At 41.5% G+C, this 17,454-nt stretch overlaps 1 protein-coding gene across 2 annotated transcripts in view; it reads right to left on the bottom strand.

The window, feature by feature from the left end:
* The window catches only part of bckdhb (branched chain keto acid dehydrogenase E1 subunit beta), a 69,221-nt gene that overhangs the window by 32,702 nt on the left and 19,065 nt on the right, over positions 1–17,454 (bottom strand). For both annotated transcript variants that reach the window (XM_041044676.1, XM_041044674.1), the window contains exon 9: positions 766–852. In XM_041044676.1, coding sequence (XP_040900610.1) covers positions 766–852 — 87 coding nt within the window. The remainder of the gene's footprint in view (positions 1–765; positions 853–17,454) is intronic.

Genomic DNA, 17,454 nt, shown 5'->3' with positions numbered 1-17,454 from the left:
CAGCACAGCCTCCAGACTTAAACCACAATGAGCTGGTTTTGGATGAACTGGACTGAAGGTGAAAGCAAAGCAAACTGCAAGTGCAGCAGCTTTTTCTTTGATTTCTAAGTGAGACTCTACATCCTCTTTAAATGTCACCCCAGCTAACAGTATTTTTATCATCTCTCTCTGTTTAGATGTGATGCAGTTATAACTTAGAAGAGGAGGAATGTGATTTAGAGTACAGACTGCATCAATCTGTGGTATTTCAGGAGTTGTGAGTGTTCTCATGTCACAATCCCTCCTCCTCCTAAAGCACACCCAGTTTGATAAATATTTTCTATCTTTAGAAAGCAAACAAAAAGATATTTCATTGGTTTAGAATTGTTCAGATATTTACACTGTTAATGGTGAAGTGCATTTCATGATAAAGAGTACTTCTTATAGCTCTCTGAGAAAATTTATAGTGAATGAGGATCTGAGGATCACCTCCTACCTCCGACATCGAAGTCTCAATGTCCCACCTTGACAAACACTCATGTTGCGGAGACAGACTGGCACATGTGAGTGCTGCTTAGGGGGTAGCACAAGAGCCTCTGCTGCTCTGGGGCATTCAGTGAAAGGCTATTTGAGATTTATTATGAAGTGGGATTTTTATTGACACAACCACTGCAACCTATAAAGTCCAGTGCCTTTGAAGACCACCTCCTACCCCTGGGAGCCACAGAACCCAATAAAATCTCATCAAATACAATGTGTTCTAACACACAAACGACACACACTCACCTGTACTGTGGAGCTGATTTCTGCAGCAAAGCCTCCGGTTACTGGAGCCTCGTGACTGATGAGCAGACGTCCAGTTTTCACCACCGACTGAAAAACAAAGATACATACAGATGTTTACAGAAGGCTCAGAGTTGGACTCCTTTATTGCATCAAACCAGCAACGTGTCTGAAAATAGTGGTTGATATCATTTGCAATAAATGGGTATACCCTTATACCACTGTAATCAGGTAAACCTTTTCATAATATTCACACAACTTCCTGCTGCACAATCAGAAAATTGGAATTTTCATTCAAATTTCATTTTCAGTGCAAAGCTACCCCTTCTACCTGCCTTACATGTGTGGTTAGACACAAAGGTCTGTGTGAGTTTGTGTATATTGTGGATATCTGTGTGTGTCAGATACACTGTAGAAGTGAGAGCTTAACTACTGGAGGTGCCACTGGTGACTATGGTATGTATGTGGCCCAGTTAGACTAGTGTTACCAACTAAGACTGGTTCACATGCTGCCCGCTGTGGCATGCTATATCTGCTTACTACCCTCTGGCTGCATGTCTGTCTGGCTGTGTTGCTCTGTGTGTGTGTGTGTGTGTGTGTGTGTGTGTGTGTGTGTGTGTGTGTGTGTGTGTGTGTGTGTGTGTGTGTGTGTGTGTATAAAGTGGATATGACACAAGAGTATGAGCTGGAGGGCTGATTTAGGCTGGTACACAGGGCCAGTGGGACAATCATGGACATTAGAGGTCTCAGCCTTCCAGGCATTTGCATTTGGGTTTTCTGTAACCTGACATTACTGCAGAGGGATGCCTCCGCTCCACCCGTTATCTACCGCAGCATAAAACCAGTACTATACTATAATCTCATCCACTTGCCACTTGTCCAGACCAAAGCTATGTCTGTTCTCTGCTACCTCAGCAAACCTTTTCTCTCCTCTACCCAGTTGTTTTATTTCTATTTGTTTCCAGCAATAAATTGTGTAAACACCTCTGAAACTCAACTCTGAATTATTACCAAAAGCAATGTGATTTATTTCCATTATTTTGGAAATTTAAAGATAAATGTGTAGAAACCTATATGTGCGAGTGTAATTCTTGGTCCGTGTTTAAGAATGTTGATTTTCCACTGAAATAATGACACTACACAATACACTCTTCATTTAAACGCAGGGGGGTAAATATCACGTCCCCCTGTTCCCTCAAAACCACAAACCAAACCAAGCAGCCATCATAACTAATTAACCCACTGAAAACAAGCATCACATGTCCATATGGCACTGTAAATTAGGCCTGACATTTCTCCTCTCCAACAGGACCACATAGCATCAAACACAGGGGTATTCTGGGGCTTCATGCTGATGCTAAACAGGCGAATGTTTACATTGCTGAGGTCCTGGGTTTGGCTGTGAAGCACTAAATGACTGTGGCAAACTGTACCACTATCACTCTCTGCCGCTGAGGGCTAAATGAGTCAGCAATGTGACACTAATACTTTGATGGGGCACACTGGAAGGCAGTGTATTGTGTACGAGAATATTTAGAAAGTGGAATTTGAAGATTTTTTTTTTCCAGAGTTTTTAGATTTTAACTTTAGTGTAGAGCAGAAGAATACATTCCAGTGCTCATGTCGGTTCAGCCTGCAGATTCAGCAAACTTTAACCAGCTGAGCTGATTGACTTCAGTGTGCAGAAGTCACTGATTATATGACACCATCTTCAGGAATGTGGAAGTTAATAACAACACTGGAAGACAATAACAACAGCTGGCAATCTGCACAGAGAGGAGGAATCAAGCGAGGGGTTGAGAGTAGGGCGATGTCTTGATATGGCATGTTGCTGTGAGGTTCGCCTTTGCGCGATGACTCATGCAGGTCCTGTGAATAAACAGAGCTGCTGCTCAATCTTCTATCCCGCCCTGATGTTGAACCCATTCCTCATTTCACACACACACACACACACTTTAAGACTGCGTTAACATAACTTTCAGTTTACACTGTGACACCAGCATTGCCCTGATCTCCCTGTTGGTTGTCTCCCTGAAGGGGAGACCCATCACAGTACTTGCTGCATCAGGAGTGCATTCTTCAGATGCTTTTGACACAAAAGGAGCCTGACACCGTTTTTACAGTATCGTGGGATAGAATTTCAGACTCCGGGGCCTCGGGAAAACTCGTGACCCGTTTAATAGACTCTTCCTGAATCCTTGCTGCTTAAAAACAAGTGACAGTTACTGGCAAAGTGTCCACTAGCTGGCATAAGCTAATTGAGTAGGCTATTCCAGAGGTAGTGCTGCATGCCAGTGCAGAATATGACAGTATGTTCAAAAAATGGCAGAATGCGGTAATGTCTGGGACAGCAAAGGCTCCGGGTGCAATAATCCAGCAGGTAATACAGTTTGTAGGAGTTGAAGTCATTGCATTGTAGTCACAGAGGAAGAGAGAAAAAAATACACACTGCTCCATTAAAAGTGACATTTTCTCATTGTAATGCTATGAAAATGACATACTGAATCTGTGTTTAACAGGGAATATATCCAGAGATATTTGGTTTGATGCCTGCATATTTTGATGTAACAAAAATGCCTTTGCTGGACTTCCTAGACATGCATTATATTGCTGAACCTCTTGTGCAGTTAATAAATCAAAATTTCCAAGACTTAAGCCAGATTTATACTTGACACAAGTGAGTCCCATGTCCCGCCTACACTGTAGGGCTTTTGCTTTTATAGTCCAGTGTCAGATTTCTCCTGTTAATAGAGCCACAACACTAGATGAATGTATCATACATGGTCAGGCTGTTTCATGCTTTAATTATATTCCACAGAGAAGCTGTTTACATTCTTTCACCGACTTAGTGACACAAGCAACGGTGGGAAAGTCTGCCTTGTCTCAGTATTGAAGATAAGACTATTCTGTGCAGTCATCCTTACAGTCATACACTGATCATAAACAGTGTTCTGGACAAATAAAAATTTTTATAAATAGTGTAGTTGTAGAGATGTTTATTCAAGAGACACAGTAAATCCCGTGAGCCATGGCATTAACGTGACCAAAAATGAATGACAGAAAAAAACAAACTTCTTTATAAAGATGTTCTCCACATTTCTATCTCTCGCTTTAATGTAGCGTTTTCACCATCTGTTCAAAAGGGAAAACGTAATGGGTTCTGCTGTCAGTGTCAAGGGGACATAAGACACACACATGCACGCACACACTCAAGTCGTTTTTACATCTCCAAAAGGAGACTCTGACAGCACTCTAACTTCTACATAGTAATTGTGGCAGTAGCCTTTAACCCAGTTACTTCCGGTTGCTGGATGGGTTTTCAGGAGACAGAACCATCCACTCATCGTGTGGTTTGACCCTTTTCTCTAAAGTCATCCAGTCCTCTTATTTGCCCATGACAGCCACCTTTCATGTCGGTAAAACTGGGACTTGAAACGGGGGCAAAGCCGTTACTTTTAAGACAGCAGTGGAGCCACAGGAAATACACTGGACACTGTAGGAAGATGATCAGTTAGATGCATCCAGCGGGATAAATTGCATGCCTTGAGTGAAGCGCAGGACAGTTAAACATGTCATGAATCTTTCCATACAACCTCAGGAAGACATGCTGGCAGGGGGACATCTTTGTTGTGGTTACACCATGGACATGTGCCTGATGAGTTTATCACGGAGTGGCTCGTATTCGGCGAATCCAAAAGCACCCTCTTACCAAAATAAGAGCTGTGAGAAAATCGCAGACTGTGCACCGGCTTTAAGGCAGATAGGGACAGTGGAAAATGGTAGTCAATCTAGAAAGAGACACCAGCGGCAGAAATACAGGGAAGGTGAGCTGAGGATAGAGGCTGGATCTGAGTGTGAGGCTGAACAGGTCCTGAAAGTGGGCTCAGTTTGAAATAGATCCTGGTTGGTGGTGAGGCTGAGCTCTAACCAAAGTCAAACAGAATTTTTCTTCTCTAAAACAAAGGAAGTAAGTTAATGGGTGATGACAAATGGTAATAGAAAACTGAAGAATGAAATGGGTGAAGAGAAAGTGGAATACTTGCTTTATGGAACGTAATTCCAGTGTATACAACACCAAATTTACAGTCTGTGTTATTAGAATTTAACAATTCGATGATGTCCTAATTTTTTTTTATCACTCTTTCACTTTTAGATCTGCTATGTGCTCTACAATATTCTTGGACTGAGTCAAACATCAGTTTTGAATGTTTCCTCACATTGTCTTGCTTCTAAGAAAAGCCAACAATCTCCAAGCAAGTCAAGCTATAAATTAGTCAACTTGTCCTTTACTACTAAAATTTTCCCAGACAATAATTACACGACAAAACAAGGATACACACCCGGAGCAGTGCTTGATTTAAGTGCCAGCTAGGACACTGTGGCATCACCTCAATGACACCAGTTTCGTTTCACTGCGCTTCAACAGTGGACACTTGCCAAGGTTAGGCTGGGTAGATAAACTTGTAATTGCTTCATACACCATCAGACTTTATGATGAATATTTAGTGCCATACTCCAGCAGTTGAGTCCACACTAGCATTAGATTGTACCATTTTTTTTTTTTTTTTTTGTGGAATATTTACTGCACTGTATTTCTAAGGCCAGCGTCTCACTTCTGTAAAATGGTAGCTTGATGCATCCTGCTCCCAGCCCTGGCCTGGGCTCGGAGTCAAAATGAGGGCTCCTGGTTGGTGGCGGCTGGTGGTAGTTGGGCTGGGCGACAGCTCTGGTGGCTGCAGCTTTACTACTCATTGTGCTGCAGGACTGTCATTAGATGCCGGAGACGTTCCGCTGGCTGCCAGGGGAAATGTCATGTTTACTGCCATTCCCATACACACCCAAACCTAATGAGCAGCGTGGAGCTGGTCCTCCTACAGCCACTCCATCCTCACTGCTTCTTCAGTCCGTCTCTTCCTACGTCAGGCTCCTTCCTTCCTGACTCCATCGCTCCTCCAAGCTGCGGTCAATCTCATCCGCGTCACCCGTTTTTTCTACTCGCTCCTCCCTCCATCCATCCCTAAAACCATTCATTTATCCTACTCTGCTTTCATGAAGCCTGTGCTCTCAGTCCCAGCGCTCCCCACCACTACCTCACCACTCAGAGGCTGGCGGTCAATGACCTGGCATGGCCTCAGAGGGTAAGGTCAGAGCCGTCACTGTCCCATGCCATATATACTCACTGACACACACAGACAGATGGGGGCCCCACAATGGCATGTGAACACACACCACATATGCACGTGTATAGGTACAGTGTGTGCGAGCACACACCCACACGTGCAGACACACGTGGCTTTTCATACACAGCGTATTCAGGATTGATTGATTTACGTGTTCTGACAGTGACAGTGATTTACTGTCACAGGTTACCTCCGGCTGCTGATGCAGTTGCGGCATTTTGGAATCAAAAGTGTCGTCTTAGCAAAAAAGAGACACACATGCATTTGAGAAAACTGAGGAACAGAAAAAAAGGGGCATATTTGTACAGTGTGTAGCTATCACAGAGCACTAACTCATTCTGAAAGGACAGTGTACAGACTATGGGGATGAGAAGTGAATAAAAACAGTTCATACTTGGAGCTAAACTGGGATGTGGTTTGACTGGTGCACAATCACATAATGTGCTTTTAAAGTTTTCAAAACACATGTGAGAGTCTTTCCAGAAGAAGTTGCCAACACTTATTTGTTGGATCTGTGTTTTTATGCCGCTAAAATTGGTCGAGAATTATTTAAAAATAGCGGTGATGACAAAAACAAAATCTGCTGTGCTTGTACTGTAGGCATACACACACATACACACTAGTCTGTAAATGACTCCACGTCTTCCCATATAGTATGCCTCCTCTTCCCTCAAGCCGTCCATCAAAATGCGACAGGAAGAGAAAGTTTAGTTCTGTGCCGCCACCGAGGAGTCGTCCTTGCCGCTGGACCCGCTGGCTTTGCTCCCTTCCGCCGACCCTGTAATTGCGCGGCCACCACAGGGTCCTAACTCATGCGCCACCATGTGATCTCCATGACAAATGAGAGTCGGGACGAGGTTTGACTACTTGCTTAAGCCTTTAAAGTGGCGCTCTGCGATTAGCGGAGAGGGGTGAGTGCTCGGCGAACCGGAGGCCCGGTTAAATCACAGCGCTGAGAGAGAAGCAGGACGGGAGGAAACACACTCACTCACTCTTTCTTTTGGTGCCATGCAATCACCCGCTCTCTCTCACGATAGAGGGAGGGAAAGGGAAAGTGAGAACCAGAGAGAAAGAGAGAGGGGGTAAGAGAGCACAAGAAGGAAAGAGCAGAGGAGAAAGTGTAGAACAGCCTGGGCGGAGGGCCAAGCCATCCTCCAGAGGAGCCAGGACGCCAGAGGAGACCTCAGACAGAAATAACTCCAAACATCCCATAAAGACCCATTAAAACCAATTCAACTCAATTACTCCCTGACACACACACACACACACACACAATCACACTCTACCTTTCTGTCCTGAATCTACACTGTATTGCCAACCATGCACCCGTGTGTACTCACAGACACATGACTACTATTGTACACACTCCAACTGATGACAGCTCTCTGCGAACATCCCACAGGCTGCTGCATATATGAGCAGACAGTGAGGCAGTAAAAATCAGTCAACGATTTTTATAGGCCCTATAAAGTGATGTATAGCATAACAAAGGGGTGGTTTCTGTGGATGTAACATCCCCACTGCTTCTTGTAAGGAGGACTTTTACTCAGCAGGATAACCTGTGTAAAGTCAAATTATATAGTATTTGAATTAAATAGACTGGAATTTTTGACTTAGGATGGAAAACATGTTTAACACCAAGTCCTTCCTGACTCATCTGGGGAGACCATGCAACTTGTCCATCACTATGATTCAGAGGCACACTACAAACACTATGACAAAATCAGTGCCACAGTCTCACAAGAAAACTACTTACTTACAGTGCACATGCACACATAAAAGTGGGAGACATTTGGTTTTGCAAGAAGTGAACGGATAAGCCACTTAAATGATAAATCTCAGCCATTCTACAAGTTAAGATGCCAAAAGTTCTCACCAGTGTCTCAAATGTGAGGATTTGCTGAGTTTATCTGTTTTGCATTATTGTTAACTAAAGCTTTTACTGTTGGTCAGATAAAACAAGCAGCATATCACTTTGGGCTCCATAAAAATTGAATGGCCATTTTTTCCCTATTTTTCTTACATTTTAAAGACTAAATGATAAATTGAGAACATGGCCATTTTTTCCCCTATTTTTCTTACATTTTAAAGACTAAATGATAAATTGAGAACATAATCAGCCAATTAATCAATACTGAAAATTATCAATCACAAACAAGAACATGGAAAAAAAAAAGTAAAGCCAAGATTCATGTCTGGAATTATTTTGTGGTTGAGGTGGATCCTCAGGGACAAGTTATAGAAAACCAAAAGCCAGTACGCAACCTGTGTCACCTGAGAAACAAGCATCCAGATCTGTACACAGAATACAGGGAGAGTGAGTTTCAACTTTATAATAAGAACATGTCAAAATATTCATACTATGAAATATTATTGTTGAGTGAACTGCAACAGCTGGAATCTGCTGTAGCAATGATCCACACACAACGCTCACAATGTTATCTTGGTCAGGGTAACAGCTATAGCTCGTAACGTTAGTGAGTTTCCGTCATTACAAGTTTCTCAATATATGACACTGACTTTTTAAATGAATATTTTGTTCTTACATTCTTAATATAAAGTTAATATTTTCAGTGAATATTTTACAGGTCTGTCACTGTGTCTGTACATTTTGTGCAGTAGCTTCTGTTTTCTTTTGCTGTGCCATCAAATGTAATATCATGAATCGTGGATCTATGGTACTGGTACAGACTACATCTCTGGACTTGTGGCATCACTGTTATCTGTGTCATGTTGGGGTTTTTTTTCTCCAACTAACTAATAAACTGTGGCTGGCAATATCCTTGAAATGTTTCCTTATTGTATTTAACACTAATGTTTCCATGTGAAATGTGAAAATCTACAAGTGAAGCCAATTTTCCTTGCCCAAGAGCAACCCAAAAAAAAAGTACCACAATTACATGGTGCCTCATAAATACAAGAAAAAAAAAACTAAAGTTCTTAGCCGAGAACATTGCTATGGTTTCACTACATTCCTGATTTGAATGATCACCACACTAAAATGTAAGAGAGAAACCCTCCAATCAACTAAGATGAGTAAAGAAATGTCTCCTGCCCATATAACAATAACACAGTGCTGAATAATGAAAAGCTTTCATTCAACTATAAACACAATGATGATAATCAGAGGCAAATACTGTTAAAACAGTGGTTCTTTGTGGTGGTAATAGCATCACAACACAACACCACAATTTCATTAAACCACCTTAAAAGTCACCACAAGATACAAAACAATATGTGGAAGTTATGAAGAAGAAAACGAACCCCCCCCCCCCTGCTACAGCACTTCACAAAACCCCACAACAGGAAGCTTGTTTAATGCGTCCCAGTACCCGTGACATTCCGACAGCAGCACGACTGCATCTGGCTCCCATCAATACTGTGTAAAATCAGAGTTTGAAGAACAATTATCCATGTCCCCAAATCTACTGTCTCTTTAACAAACTGTCTAATTTGTTTGGTTGTATGAGACAGTTTGTAATGTATTGCTTTTTCAAAATTATTTTTCTACATCCAAGAATTGCGACCAAGAAATCCTGAGTGTAAGCACAAAAAAACAAACAAACAAAAAAAAACAAAAAAAACAAAAACAACCTACATTACAATATGTATCCTGGCATATCAGGGCATAGCTCCGGCAAAGACTACCAGGAGCTTAGACAACTCAAAAGGCCAGATCTGAGACTTTATCATTGATCAGTACCACACAGTAAGAGTTCTCCCGAAGTTTTTCCTTGAAAAATTTTCTTTTTAAAACAGTGATGTTTTCACCAGTAGCAATAACAGACAGAAAAGAGCAAGGAAGAATCAGTATATATCTCCCTGGTGTTTGCTTTTACTGAACGTGTATTTATTTGGTCAAAATTACTGTAAAACAACTAAAAGGAAGAAATGTAAATTATATGTATTTATATATTTATTTACGTTCCCTGTGTTACTTCATGACTCTGTACATTTCTTTGTGTCATGATTCGAATCACTGAGCAACGCAAAGGGTTTAACAATCAATCATCACATGCCCCAGGAATCACCCATCCAAAGACCTGAGGTTTAGACACAGTTTGCACAAACAAGTCAGTGCATTATTTTACTTTTAAAAAGAACGTCATCTCATTCATCTCCACAAAAAGTGAGGAGATCTGAAATTTCAGTTCAACTTCAAGAAAACTCGCACTTCAGCAACATTCGGCAAAAACACGCCAGGGTGCCAAACTGTGAACTCTCTATGAAGTGCAGTCAAAAAGCTGTCACGACAAGAAAACAGAACGCAGCCAGTGAGGGTTCAGGAATAATAATTGGAAAGTCGGAGAAAAGCATGAAAATAATTAAGAGTTTACATTTTGTTAATAATTCCCAACCATGTTTGAAAGGGAATTTCAAAACATTGCAAGACAAAAACTGAATAACACGTTAGTAAATGTGTTTTCTATTAATCTTAGGAGCTGATATGAAAAGAAAAACAGAAAAACCTCTAAGATTGATGAATTTTTTTTTTCTTTTTTTTGGTTCGGTTTCAGTTTATGCAACTGACTTGATGGTTTTTAAAAGGGCCTGGAGAATCCCTGGGCAACAGATGATCTGCTGGTGTGTGCTGTATCTGAGCGGACCTCTTGGACGTCCCTCGGTCCTTGTGACTTCACATGCTCTGCCTTTTCCACTCAGCCGTGCTATCGGCCTACAGGCTGACCTTGATGATCTCAATCTGCCCACACCTCTGGCCAACACCAGTGGAAAACTAATGACCTGGCCTGTAGAAATAACAACCGGTCCAATCTAAAGTGCCTTATGCTTTTAGAGGGTTTGTTTCAAGCAAAAATTGTCACTGCCATCATTATCATCTGGTACCGAAATTGTGTTTGTCCAACAATCACTGCATGAGAGGAAATAGAACAGAAAAGTATGATTTAGCTGCCTCGTTTTGATTTTTGTGCCCATTTTCAACAGATGTGGTAATTAATCTCATCTGTTTGATCTGTATGGGAGACAGCCTGGGGGTGAGTGACACAGTACACTGATCTGTGGTGATGAAAAACTACAGAGTGACCATGACTAATATTCACAAAGCGTCTTTATTCTGAGTGTCTATGGGAGCTGTGAGCCTATATGATTTTACAGTGCAGCCGTGTGTGGATTTGCCAGATTTTAGGGCCACATTTCTCCAGTGAGTGACACCGGGAAGAATTTGAGAAATCTCCAGTGCCTAGCTGTGGAATGTGAGCAGGAGCTACTGCCAGGAGGAAGAATGGAAAAGAAGTCAGTAGCAGACAGACACAAGTGGGGGGGAATTGGAGGAGACACACAGGGGAGTTTGCTATACCGTTCTGGTAAACCACAGACTTCATCAACTACTAACTGTGTGATGTACACATCCAGAAAAATAACCCAAAGGCTGTAAACTGAAGTGCGGGTCAAGACTTTACCGTATTCTTTTTGCAGAACTGCATTAGGCCATACTTTTCACCAGCGACAGCGGGAGGAGAGAGAAAGAGGAGCTGGATCCATCACTGACAAAACAACCATGAGTAATTTTCCACTGATATAACCACCGAAACGCTGCTGCAGTACGACACATGACAGAGTTATGACACACACACATCAGCCAAAAGGCACATATGACCCCCAACCCCCCCCACCCCATATCCAGTCCAGTTTATCTGGCTCGCTCTGACCCCACATGTTTTCTTTCTTTCTCTCCACAAAGTCCTGCTGGTTGGGCCTACAGAGCTCAGTGTTAACACTGTAATTACAGATGTGGGCTACAATAATAAGAATGCGGGGAATGGGGCCCAAACCTCTGGCCACTTTCTTCCTGTGCCATTTTCTTTTACTTTGATTGTTTCCAGTGTGTGTGTGTGTGTGTGTGTGACAGCGGGCCAAAGATATTAGGAGCGTTATGGTGGGCCAGGGAGCCAATACTGGCTGAGACCCCTTGGCTGAAAGGGAAACACAGGAACAAGCTTGGTGCGTCCTGGCCCAGCTCCAGACCACAGAGGCAGAAAAAGGCAGAGTCTGCTCGGCAGCGAGGTGAGTGTCCAATCTGGACAGGTATTGCCCCAGAAAGGACACCAGGACACTACAGTGGATCCAGACCTGAACAAACAAACAATATCTGGACTCAACCAATCATTCCAACCAACTGAGAGAACAACAGTGAATGAACAGCCAGTTCATCAAAGGTTAGACATCTAATGTTCCATCTTTTCATAAAAATCATTTTCATAAGAATCACTTTCCTGCACGTTCCCAGACTAATAATTTTCTCTGTGGGGAATCCTCAGCGGTTGAATTTGCAAAAATCTGACAAAGCTTTGAGAGCTGCTGTTAGATGCTGCCATATCATGGCCAAGCACCAAAGGGTGTTCGCAGATGGTTAGTGCTTAACTCTATAATGCTACTTGCTCTCTTTGATCTTTCCCTTTTTGAGTATGGTTGCAACGATTAGTCGATTAATTAAGTAGCTCATCAACAGAAACTAATCAGCAACTATTCTGACAATCAGTTTTTTATTTTTGTTATTTTTCTAAAGCAAAAAATGGAAAACTATTACTATAAATTATTGGTTCCTGGTTCCTGAAATGTGTATATACTGTATAATATACCACTTGTTGTTGGTTAACAAATGTAATTTATTTTATTTTATTTTATACATTTTCTTAATTTTTAAATTTGATAAAAAATTACAAATCTGAGTTACATATAATTCACCCTCGACAGTGATTAGACCAAAAAAAAAGCAGCTTGACTGCATAAGATAAAATAAGAATAAAACGACAGCAGAACAGTAATGACAGTCAATTTGCGGGAGATCTACAACAAGTAACTTAAAAAACAGAAACACAAAATCTTTTAATCTAAGAGGGAAAAGCTAAATTCTGAATTATGTCTTTGGCATTCTGACCACTAAAGTCAGTAAAACCCTCACCTGCCAAAATAAAATGTTTGAAATGTTTTACGGTTGCTCATAAACTTTATTTTATAGATTCACATTTAAAAAATGATTTAGTCTGTTGTTTGTATATTGTTTTATTGCTTTGACGCTACTATTTTTTCTCGTTCTTGGTAGGAACTGTCTGTTATTATTTCATCATACTCATCAATTATCACAAGAAGAAAGCATCGAGTCTAAACTACATTTTAAGAAAAATTAGAAAAGCTTGTTTGCCCGGGTTATGTGCCATTACTACTGTCCAGATCGTTTTGCAGATTAGTTTTTCCCATGGCCTTGCTCTTATTTAAATAACACTAATCTACACTAATAACACTAATACAGTGGAAACAAGCCCTACTAGATAATAATGGCCCATCATCTGGAGCCCACCTGTTGGTGGCCTTGATTTGCTGCTCTACATCATTATAATGACAAGCTCAAGGCTCATCTTTCAAATTGGGAAATGAAGCAAAAAGGATGGGCCATCATTTCTGCTGTAAATTCCACTGTTGGCCTTCCTGGAAATAAAAAGCACGTATGATCTGCTGAGACAAGGCCAAAGGGGATCTACCACAGAAGAAAAATGATGTCTCCGGGTTCAGAGATTACTTTGTGAGACGTTGCCATATCTTAGCTGAGGAGCAGAGACGTGTCTGGTGGTGCGGCACAACGAACAAGTGAACAAGAAGCAGTGAACAAGTTTCAAAGTTGGGCTCAAGCATCATCAGTGTATGACAACTTAAATAAAACCTGCTGGGCCATGTTGACATGCAACAGGCAAATTAGGATCAACTAAGCGTGCTCTGAACCAGCTTTTGCCAGCAGACTTGCTTCAACAAATTTCCATGAGGCCGTTCAGAAACCTGGCTTTGTTGGACGAACTCCACACATTTTCATGGCTCAACATGATTGCAGCTGAAGCACAAGGATAATGAGGCCGCTACGAGTGGTAGATGTCAAAGCAGACTTCTTAAGTGGTGGGATGGGGAATGGGGAATGTGTCCAGTCCACGTAAAATATAAATTTGTCACTTTTCTCTGGCTTCTTAACGGTCTCATTTTAAAGAATCAGTTTCGTTTTTTTCCACTGACCACCTGACAAAAAAATAAGTGCTTCAAGTTGTGGAGTGGTTAATAAGGTGACATCATCATCATTTACTCTGTAACTGAGCTCAGGGTCTCTTGTGAACGGAGTAAGACTTAATGTTTATTATTATTAGAGTTATTAAAAATGCTGCTGCCAGATGTGGCAGAACAATCCTGTGTCAAAATCGGGGGAAACGGAAAAACCCCCTGGCAGATTTTTGCCATGAGCGAAACTGATCATCAAATTGAAATCTCACTTGACCACAGTAATTCTAATGCATTTTGATATTAGATCAACTTTTCCAAAACATGTTCAGAGGAGGTTGAGGAGAGTGGGGTTGGGGGTAAAAATCAGAGCACTGATATTACTTGTTTGGTTCTCCCACTGAAAGCCACGGCCAGATTCCTTTGGTAGTCATAAATATGAAAGCTAAGGTTTAAAGTGCTCGAGTCTGTTTTTATTCATTATCAAAAGACTGTTTCCATTTGAGGAAGCCAGGATCAGTTTTGCATAAACACAGACAATCAAGTATTTTTTTTTTTTTTTTTAAATATCATCACTTTAATGATAATGTTCCATATTAATGCATGGTGGATACTTCGGAATATTTTCCATCAGTCCATGGTGCACTGCTCTGCTTAAGCCGCTTAATGGCAACTTCAAATGACAGATTATTCAGCCCATGTAATTATGGTAGGTGGTATTAAAAACATTAACCGCAGCCGTCAGGACGAGAACAACATGTTGAACTTGATATTGAGCAGAAAACACCGGTGGCTCCCTGAGTCCATTTGCTTTCGTGCCCTTTTCCACCTCAGGGGATGACAAACACGTATATCTGAGTGCACTGTGTCCCGTCTGACTGCTCTATATTTACCTGCCGTCTTTGACTCGAGGACACACATTACACACACACACACATTACAGCTTGAAACAATGTGAGTCAACAGACTCCACGGCACTCAGAACACGCACACACTGCAACCTGCATCACTTCCAAGAATCAGAGCAGATGCTGCTGCACATTCCTCTTTAAGCACCCACCCCTCACCACACACACACACACACCCACGCACGCACCCACACACGCACGCACGCGCACACACACACACACACACACACACACCTTCCTCCTCTATTACTCTATTAACCATCCATTAAATTCTGTCTTTGTTTGTGACTGACATTATTTTATTTATATGCTGTAATACTTGAGATATTGGTGCACTTGTGCACTGCAAGTCCTTAAGTGACTCCTCCTGCATGTGTTTTTGAGGGTTGAACAGGTTCAGCCAAATTGGTTGCATCACTACAAGGGCTGAGATCCAGGCAGAGCTGCAGTCACATAGACTTCAGCTGGAACTCAAGCCAAGAGACACATCTATTGAGGGAGAAAGTTTACACACACGTTTAAGAGAAGACAATGAACCAGGGAAAACTGTTACCAGGCACACCAGGGACCTACAGGCGATCCCATCGACACCAAATCGGCACCGCTCACACACACTCATTCGCTGAAGTTGGTTCAGCAAATCAAGATGTCCTATTATGGATATTTTAATGACAAGCTGTTTGGCATTATTATACACAACTTGTCTGATGAGATAAAAACTGCTTTGACATGTCACAATCCTGACAGGTTTCAACAATAGCTGCAACTCACACTCAAAGAGGCTATTGTTTCAAATATCAGGCTCGGCGATTCTGGTATAAATCCCATTCTGGTCATAAGGACAATGGGCAAATATGTATTACATGAACCTATTATAAATACAGTGTGAAGAATTTGATTCTCCTGCAAGCGAGGAAGCAAATTCAAACTTTAGTGTCTTGACAGAACTAAAATTTCTCTTTGCTTTTGCAGATCACATGTTCACTGCTGCACTGTGGTGTAGAGATACTCACTGGAAGTCACGTAGCAACAGTGTTCCTAACAGAGCTGCTCTGTGCTTTCACCCTGCTCGCTGCTCGGGGGAAATGTAATTGAAAAACAGATTCAGTTATACAGCAATTTAAACGCATGAATTCACATTTTTAAACCATCTTATTTGCATGAGAAGTCCTCATGAAAGTCTCTACACCTCAACACATTGCATCCACGCAGCCAGAGAGATGCATGCTGGGTAAAAAAGGCCACACACTAAGCGTACAGGTGGATAACAGAAACGTGAATTATGCTGGAGGAAGGAACTGAGAAGTTTTTATGGACTTTTTGATATTATTTTCAGCTGTGAAAAAGGGTTGAGTGTTTGATACTCAAAAGACACATTTTGGATAGAGTATCACTTTAAGTCTTTTATAGGAGCAGATGGGACTTGCAAACTCATAGGCTAGCACAGACTTGCTATGAGGACATGCCCTGACTAACTTACTCCCTGTGGTTGAGAATTAAGAAAAACAAAAAAAAGAAAAATCTCTGTGGGATGATTCCAATAAAAATGAGAAGAGTGAGGAAATCAAAAGGACATAAACGGAGACAGCTTTGCTCAGAAAGCAACTACGAGATACTAACACAACAGAGGCTACAAAACTTTTAAAAGCTTTTTTTCCCCAGAAAATATAATTGCTTACACAGTTACCTTTTAGAATAATTATTAGTGATTAAAGAAAGTTGGCTTTTTGAAGACAATCAGAAAAAGAAACAAGTATATTTTCAAGTGTCTGCTGTAAGGTTGGTGTAAAATAAAGTACAGATACAGTGTTTCAAGAAATTGTGTCATTTGACATGACTTTTTCTTAAAGCTGTTTATTTATGGGTGATTTATAAAAGTGATGCAACTACAGGTTTGTCACATCAGTCTATTGATGTCTGTGCTGAAAGGCAGTTCTGCATGACGGTGGACGGAGCAGAGACTCAGTTAAGGACAACAAAAGGAAAAACAGGCCCACTGTGGAGGTCCATGAGGTATCCCGGGTACCCAAGCTCCTGCCCAACAAGACCTGCGTGTGGTGCTGTGGGAAGCGCCGTCTCCAATCATGGTTAAAGAACTGATGACTGTATTATGGACCAGCCAGATCTGGAGTCTGGAAAACCTGAGAATGAGGCTGAATCACCAGCGATGGACTAATACAATAATGGGAGCAGAGATTTTTTTTTTTTTAAACTGCTGACTGGCCAACTCAAAGCCAAGTCAAACAAATGTGGATGCATGTACGAACGGATGGAAACGTTGGCTAAACTGCCATCTGAAGGACAATAAAAAGCCATTAAACAATAGGGAGTGAAGCAGCCTGCTCAGTGGGGAATCAAAAAGCTCTTCTGCAGCATGTGCTCCTAACATGAGCGTCTTTACACAACTACATCTCCACACGTACTCTGACCAAACACGACAGGGAGACTTTCCACAGCATATCATCTGAGCCATGGGTCTGGCAGAGGTAAACCAGCCATTTTGTTTATCCCTTAAAGAACGACTATTACATTTACTGGACCGCTCTAGACAGCGCGACAAAATAAAATACACTCACTTTTTCTGTACTTTTACAGAAATTTCTGCC

This window comes from Toxotes jaculatrix, chromosome 8 (assembly GCF_017976425.1).
Source record: "Toxotes jaculatrix isolate fToxJac2 chromosome 8, fToxJac2.pri, whole genome shotgun sequence".
Taxonomy (NCBI): domain Eukaryota; kingdom Metazoa; phylum Chordata; class Actinopteri; family Toxotidae; genus Toxotes; species Toxotes jaculatrix.
This window is presented reverse-complemented; position numbering and strand designations above follow the sequence as displayed.